Here is an 8,742-nt window from a genome sequence, read left to right as displayed (position 1 = left end):
ATTTACAGGAACAATAGCAACAACAAAATAAAACCCCTTGGAATATACTTTGCAAATCATCACAGAAAGTGCTGACTCATTCCTTTTGATGATTACATCATACAGATGTATGATTTATCTGACTACTTACCTATATTTATAAGTTGTTTCCTGTATTTCTGTTTTTACTATAAATGAGCCAAGGGAATTTTGAAAACTAAGAATTTTAGTTCACATTCTCTGGTTTAAATTGTATGATTAAGCTGTAATAATATTATTAATTATTGGTGATGGTATAAGAATAGATCTTTGGAATAGAAAAGAAAGTCTCAGACACTCTAAGCTATATGGCGTTTCACATCTGGAGTATAAACCCAAAGGAAAATATCATATAAAGGAAAATATTTGAAAGATTTGACTAAAAATTAAAAACATTTTCTTTCTGACCCTAAACTGTGTTTTCCCCTCTCACTATCCAAGCAGTCTTTTGTTTGCAATAGGTTTTTCTGAATTCAATTGCTTTCTTTTTTTCTAAGAGTTCTTTTTTATTCCTTTTATTTTTCTAAATGTCAGTTCTTCCCCTGTTTATCCATGACTGACTGCTGTTAGGGCATAGGTAGGCATAAGTAGACCCAGGTTACCATATGCAATATGAATATATTTTGCATTTCCAAAAAGAATTTGAGGCAATTTGGTATTAGGATAGCCTAATCATAGTCACTCAAACAACAATAGTAATAAACATTTTTATAATACATACTTTTTGCCTGGTACTTTACATATATTAACTCCTTTAATGTTCACAAGAATACTATGAGTAGGTATCTCCATTATATAGAGGAGGAAACTAAGACACAAAGCAGTTATGTAACTTGCTCAAGATCAAATAGCTAGTAAGTGTGGGAGCCAGGATTTGAATTCAGGTATTCTGTCTCCAGAGCCCTTTTGCTATACTTCCACAAGGTAGTTTTTTCCCTCACATATCTGTCTAGAAGATAGACAGGTGGTCCTGGGCAGCAGACCTCTGTTCCAGGTCATCAAAGGAAAGAGATTCTCTTTATTTTGTTTTTAATCATCTTCTATGGTGATTTCCTTGTGTGCATGTGGAAAATGAGAAAGAAAATGGAGGAGAGGGCAGTTTTCTTTTTAAAGAACATGGCTTGGGATTTGTATTCATCACTTTGCTGCTTATACCTTTAGCCAAAATTTGGTCATATATATGGCTATGACTACTGTAAGGGAGGCTGATATCCCTATAGGTAAAACTCAGGGCTTCAGTTACTAAAATGAAGGAAAGGAAAACAGATACTAGGGGTACAGTTAATAATCTTTTCTATAAGTCACATTGGAAATAGAAGTCAAAAAGTTTGAAAAAATATCTTTTAAATATATTTTCTACTTTGCTTAAAAGCACTTGTTACATGAGAAGCCTCAAAGTATTCTGCTCTTCCTCCCTTGTCTCCCCCTAGATCCATGGTCCCATGTCCTTTTACATTCTACTCCCTGAGTTTTTCTTTAATGCGTATTCTTTCCTCTCCTGTTACTACTGTATTGGTCCAGGCAGTTATTGGTTTTTTTCCTATTAATTGGTCTCCCTCCACTTAAAGTCTTCCTTTCTCATGCCTGCCAGAGTGATCTTTTGAAAATGCAAGTCGAATTAAACCATTCTTCTCTTGAAAATTCTCAGTGCTTATCTTCTGTAGGTTAAAAGTCTAAACTATTCAGCTTACTATATTACATCCTTTATTTTCTCATCTTATTTGCCTTTCAGTACTTTCCTAAGCATATTATGCATCCTAGTCATACTTACTATTTTCAAAGGTGTTATCTAACTTTCTTATTTTAGAATTATTACTTACTCTTCTTAAAAGTCACAGTCACCTATCCTTATATTTACATAGAAATCTGTTACACTTTTTTCAAGATATTGCTTAAATATCACCTGTGAAGTGGAGAGCTGTCAACCCCTTTGCCCCAAGTGGTTTGCAGTTAGTTATTGTATCCCTGGTTTTCCCATAGTACTTCGAAGTTTATGCTTTCATTAGTGTTTATCTTCTGTATTAAAATTACTTGTTTACTCCTTTCTGCTCTTTAACCTCATGAACTCCCTGAGGGCAGGGACTGCATTTACACATCTTAAAAAAAAAAAAATTCCTGGCACACCAGCACAGTGTATGGCACATAGTCATTGAAACAATGGGAGGAGAATTTTTAAGGGATGAAGTGAATCATTGAAATTTATCCTAAGTAGGAAACAGATTATTTCATTAAGGCTGTTGCAACATAAGACAGTATTAATTTTTTAAAACTGAGAACATTAGTAAAAAACTCATTCATTTTTATAGTGCTTTCCAAATTTTATAGCACTTTCACATATTATCTCAAAGGTTTTTTAACAGCTAGGACAGCATTAGGACATTTTTAATAAGAAATCTTGTTTACCTTTTCTTTGGTAATTGAAATACTTTATATATACATATGTATATATATAACATTCTACCTTTGGATGTGCATGTCATGGAATGCTTACCTCTGACCTACTTATAGCACATTTTGTATCATAGTGGATGACGTAGTAGATGAAAGTGATGACAACGATGATATTGATTTAGAAGCTGAAAATGAAACCGAGAATGAAGATGACTTAGATCAAAATTTTAAGGTTAGTATAAATTTCTGTCATTAGTCAACTTTATAAATTTATAGCTGTAAAATAATGATTGAGTAAATAAATATATACAATGGTAGGTTAATTATCCACATCTTTTTTTTACCGTGGATGACTGCAGTTAAAAGGGCAGATAATGTTGCTTTAAATCTGTTGGTCTTTTTTTTTTCTTAAAGACGGAATCTTGCTCTGTTACTCCAGCTAGAGTGCAGTGGTGTGATCATAGCTCACTGCAACCTCAAATTCTTGGGCTCAAGCGATCTCTTGCCTTAGCCTCCTGAGTAGCTGGGACTACAGGTGTGCGCTACCATGCCCGGCTAATTTTTTTTTTCTATTTTCAGTAGAGATGGGGTCTTGCTCTTGCTGAGGCTGGTCTTGAACTCCTGACCTTAAGCGATCCTCCTGCCTGGGCCTCCCAGAGTGCTAGAATTACAGGTGTGAGCCACTGTGCCCCTCCCTACCCTTTAATATGAGCAACATGATGGCAGTTTAGGGAGATTGAGGAGAGCATACTTTAGTCTTGATCTTGAGAGAGGTTTTTCTGTCTTCAGGAGCCCATCTCTAATTACATGTAATTAATAACATGGAACATTTTAAATCTAATGTATTCTGTAATTTTTTTGTTTTAAGTGCTAATGTGCTATTTTTTAAATTTCAGAATGATGATATTGAAACAGATATTAACAAATTAAAACCCCAGCAAGAACCAGGACGAAAAATAGAAGAACTAAAAATGTATGAACACCTTTTCCCTGAGCTTATTGATGATTTTCAGGTATAAATATAGAAAATTCTGCATCTTAATGGATTTTAATAAAAAGTTCTTTTTTTTCTCCCTTAGGCCTATAATCACTTTTAATTTGCTTTTCATTTCTAAAAAGTGAAACTAGCATTGCTTTCTGGAGTGACATTGGACAATTATGTCAACATTCTGAGCTGCAGTTGCTTACAACCTCAGTAAATGAGGAGAGATGGACCAACTTTCATTTTCTGTCAGATTTTCTTCATCACTTTTAATTGACATAAATTTTTTACTCTTTTTCTTATATTCTTTAAAATGACATTTCAAAATCTTGTCACAGTCTTTCGTGTATCTGTTGTGTTTAACTAATGGGGAGGTGAGAACAAAAAAAGTACTGAATTAAAAATATAGTCTCAAGAGCAAAGTTAATTCATAGGAAGAGTGACTTCTTATTAACATTTCTTACCCTCGCTTACTTGCCAGAATATAATATAGTCAGCCTGGATTAATTACACAGCAAGTAAAGGTGACTGAATTATTGTCAATTAGTAGATCTAGATTCTTATTTTTACCCTGTTGCTGACTTTTGGTGGGTCCTTGGATAAGTCTTTGAAACTGCTCAGGATCTTAAAGTGTACTAGATTGTCTCTCAGATTTGTTTAGTGCTCACTGCAAACCCACATTCCATTTACTTAATTTATGGTTGCTTAAAGAAAAAGAGTTTAATGTGAGGTTATAGGTGAGAAAAAAGAGAAATCTTTGCCAGCTAGTTTATGCATTTCACAGTTCTAGTTATTCAGTTATTCAGGTTTCCCTTTGGGAACTTACGAGCCTTGGATGCCGTAGAAGATGCAGCAACCTCACCCCCACCTCCCTTGCTTTTACCCAGGTGTCTCGGTGCTCCCTCTAGATTTGAGGTACATTGGAAGGCATTTTGAAATCAGGGGTAATAGAAGGAGGGCAGGGATAAAGGAAAAAGTATTTGTCAAAAAAAAAAAAAAAAAAAAAGAAAGGAAGAGGGAGGCAGGAAGAGGCATTTGGGAAAGAGTACAAGTTGATTTTCTTCCATTCAACCTACAGCAGTTACCCTGCTGCTCTTTTAACACTTTTGTGCCTAGCTAAGAAACATTTGAAAATAAAACCCTAGAGAGAACAAATACTGCTAAATCAAGGCAGAAAAATACTGTGGAAGGAATTTAGGGAGGGAATCGATTATTGTATGAAGAATTCACTTGTTTTCTTCTCTGTTTATGAGCGTGTGAGAAATACATATAGCAGCTTTTCCTCTTATCCACAAGAAATACATTCCAAGACCCCCCCAGTGGATGCCTGAAACTGGATAGTACTGAGCCATATATATTCTGTGTTTCTTTGATCTGATAATTGAGATGGCTACTAAGTGACTAATGGGTAGGCAGTGTAGATAGTGTGGATACACTGGAAAAAGGGACAGATCATATGCTGGGCAAGATGGGCATGTGACAATTTGAGATTTCATCACACTACTCAGAATGGCGCACAATTTAAAACTTATGTTTATTTCTGGACCTTTTCATTTAATATTTCAGACTGTGGTTACCCTCCAGTAACTGAAACCATGGAAAGTGAAATCTTGGATAAGGGGGGACAATTGTAATGTGATTAAAAATTGTAGTTTTGGTGTGGGAATAGAGAAAAATAATTTTATAATAGTTGTCAAGGCCAGGATTTTGATTCTCATACTTTCACAAGCAAGTTTTCTTTCTTTTAGTCTCTGATAAATTCTTCTTGAATGTCTGTGTTTAGATTCCCTATTTCCTAATCATAGTTCATCACCCAGAATAGGCTAATGTTGATGGTTTCCTACACGGCACCTTATGAACTTATTTAGCTCTTTTTTTCATACATCTATGGTAGCATGATATTTACCTTATGGATTTTGGTTATATTTTGTTTTTATTTCTTTTTTCCTCTTTTTAATTTGGTTTTAAATTTTTATCGAAGTTATCCATGGAAAAAGTTTAAACAGTCAAATAGTTTTACATCGATAGTCCCCTTCCCACCCACTAATTCTTGAAATCGCTTTTAGCATGTTTTTTAAGTTAATCCTCATATCTCTAAATTTTATGTTTAAAGTACCATCTCTTGATTTTTGTTGCTTTTTTTTTCTTTTTTGTACATTGTCTTCTTAAGATAGGTATCCAGTAATTTTCAGCTTTTCTTCTTTGCATGTGTATGTGTGTGTGTATATATTTAGGCTATACATTGCCCTTTAATTACTGTTTTAGCTGCATCTCATAAACAGTAATTTTGGTGTTTAATATTTTCATTATCTTTTCATTGAAACTTAATTTCCATTATGTTTTTTCTTTGTTTCATTTTTTAATTTCAAAGTTGGCTTTTTAGTTTCTAATTTTTTGTATTTTTGATTGACTTATAGCATATTGTAGTGGGATAAGGACATAGTTTTTATAATTATCTTTTGACATTTTTGGGGCTTGTTTTATTCGAATATGGTCAACTTTTGTTACTATTTCTTGTGTGCTTACAAAGAATTGTTCTGCAATTGATAGGTACAGTTGTATATTTATTTGCCTATTAGGACAAGATTGTTAATTGTGTTGAGAAGTTCTTTTCTGTCCTTATGGATTCTTATTCTTAGTCTATCGATTACTGTGAAAAGTATATTAAAAATTTCTCACTATGAAAAATTTCTCACTGGGATTATGAATCTGTTTCTCTTTGCATGTGTGTCAATTTTTGTTATATATTTTTTGAGACTTATTTATTGTGTGTACATGTAAATTGAATTTCATTCCTTTTTGAATTGGACTTTTTATTATTCTGAAGTTACTGTCTTTAAGACTTTAAGACAAAAAGCATTTCTAAAAAATATAAATGTAGTTACATTAACTTCATTTATTTGCTTGGTATCTTCTTAAATCTTACTTTCAGCTTTTCAGTAACCTTAAATGTGTATCCTTTAAGCAGCATATAGTTGGATTTTTAAAAATCAAGTGAGTTTTGTCATTTAACTGGAACATTTAGAACATTTACATATAATTATATTATATTATATATAGTAATAATTATATTACTATATCTGGATTTATATTTATGAAATCTTATTTTATATTTCCATTTATTTTATCTCTTTTTCTTGCCTTCATTTGGGTTACTTTTTTGTTATTCCACTTTTTCTCCTTTACTAGTTTGAAAGCTGTAGTCTTGTTATTTTTTATTTTAATCAACTTTTTCAGGTATAATTTACATAGAATAAACACATCCATTTAAAGTGTAAGTTTGAGTATTGACGTATATGAAAAAATTCTAGTTACTCTTGTTATTCTAACATATTTGTCAAAATCTGAAGTTAATTAGGACCTTTTTTTCTCCTTTCCTTCAGTGATAAAAGGAAACTGAGACTACTTTATTATCACTTCCTAAGTCACCTTATATGCATTTGATATATGTCTTTTTTTTTTGAAACAGAGTCTCACTCTGTTGCCTGGGCTAGAGTGAGTGCCGTGGCGTCAGCCTAGCTCACAGCAACCTCACACTCCTGGGCTCAAGCGATCCTCCTGCCTCAGCCTCCAGAGGCATGCGCCACCATGCCTGGCTAATTTTTTCTATATATTTTTAGTTGTCTGATTAATTTCTTTCTATTTTTAGTAGAGACGGGGTCTTGCTCTTGCTCAGGGTGGTTTCGAACTCCTGAGCTCAAACAGTCCTCCCGCCTCGGCCCCCCAGAGAGCTAGGATTACAGGCGTGAGCCACCGCGCCTGGCCTTGATATATGTCTTAACTCTAGCTTTTAAAAAATGCATATGATGTTACTGCTTTATTTCATTACTTCTTTTTTCTCAGAACTTCTGTCTGGGATTATTTTCTTTTTGCTTGAAATATGTTATATTTAGTGATATACATCATGGCACTCTCTCTCTTTCACTGTGTGTCTGAAAGTGTCTTTATTTTATAATCGTTCTTAAAATTAATCTTTTTTCCTCTGGCGATTTTTAAAAAATAAATTTTATTGAGATGTAATTTACATGCAGTAAATTACACTTGTATAAGCTCAATGAGTTTTGATAAATTTATACACCTGTGTGACTACCTCCCCTGTCAAGATACAGAATTATTTCCATCCTCCCAGAAAGTACCCTTGGGCCTCTTTATAGTTCCCTCATTTCCTGCTCATCTCCTGCCCAGGTAACTACTCTCTATCACTATGGTTAATTTTGTCTTTTCCAGAGCTTCTTGTAAATGGATCATATAGTATTTTTTTTTTAACAATGTCGATTGCATTTTATTGGGCCTGGGGCTTTTGCTCCTCTGCTAAGCAGATCTGGATTCTGTAGAATGCTTGTGTGATAAACCCAGGTTGAATAATGCCACACACCCCACAAGTTGTTCTTTTTAATAGATACCACACAGGTTTAAGTAGAATAGTCCTATGGGTTATGTAATCAATTCTGGTTATGTAATCAATGAAACTAATGCTTTGCCCAGGAGAGGCAAAGAACAACTCTGAGACCACAGGAACAGCTGAAGCCACAGTGTCCAAACCAGGCCTGCCCTGTTCTTTCAAGTCATAATGTTAGCTCAAAAATCCAAAGAGTTGGAAAGTCAGTAGCTGCTCCACCTTAGCCCTCTGGGAAACCTCTATTTACTCTTTGAGCCTTATCTCAGACAGAGGCTCCTCTACAAGACTTCTCTGATTCCAAGTCCGTTAGGTTCTCTATTTTCAAATGCAATCAGTTTCTTCTGCAAACTCTTACTATAGAGCAATAATTATCACATTATGTGGTAATTGTTTACTTGTCTGACACCTCCATTAAACTAGGCAATCCCATAGGACAGAGGTATTCTATTTATTTTTTTATATCCCCAGTAGTAAGTATAATGCTTGGCTTGTTGTAGTAGTAGTCTGAATACGTTGTTATTGATTGAATGGATACATGAATAAACAAGTTTAATTGAGAGTACCAACAGTGACAACTTGAGAACTATTTTCAATGATTCCTTATTTTTCTTTTCTTTTTTTTTTAATTTCAGAATATTACAGGGTACAAACTTTATAGTTACATGAATTGCTTCTGTACAGTTTGAGTCAAAGTTATAAGTGTGCCCATCCACCAAGTAGTGTGTATTATACTTGTTAAGTGTGAATTTACTCATCCCCTGTTCCCCATTCCCACCTGCTTGTTTTCCATTGAGTTTTACTTATGTGCACATGAGTATTGCTTGATTAGTTCCAATTTAGTAATAAGTACATGTGGTGTTTGTTTTTCTATTCTTGTGTTACTTCACATAGAAGATGGTCTCTGGTTCCATCCAGGTTGTTACAAAAGATATTATTCACCGTTTTTTTTTTT

The 8,742-nt window shown here is 33.9% G+C and overlaps 1 protein-coding gene across 1 annotated transcript in view; it reads left to right on the top strand.

Moving 5' to 3' along the window:
- AGTPBP1 (ATP/GTP binding protein 1) overlaps positions 1–8,742 on the top strand; it is a 175,637-nt gene that overhangs the window by 86,482 nt on the left and 80,413 nt on the right. The window contains 2 exon segments of the mRNA XM_012640014.1: positions 2,544–2,641; positions 3,306–3,422. Coding sequence (XP_012495468.1) covers positions 2,544–2,641; positions 3,306–3,422 — 215 coding nt within the window.

This window comes from Propithecus coquereli, unplaced genomic scaffold (genome assembly GCF_000956105.1).
Source record: "Propithecus coquereli isolate 6110/MARCELLA unplaced genomic scaffold, Pcoq_1.0 Scaffold147, whole genome shotgun sequence".
In the NCBI taxonomy this organism is placed as follows: domain Eukaryota; kingdom Metazoa; phylum Chordata; class Mammalia; order Primates; family Indriidae; genus Propithecus; species Propithecus coquereli.
This window is presented reverse-complemented; position numbering and strand designations above follow the sequence as displayed.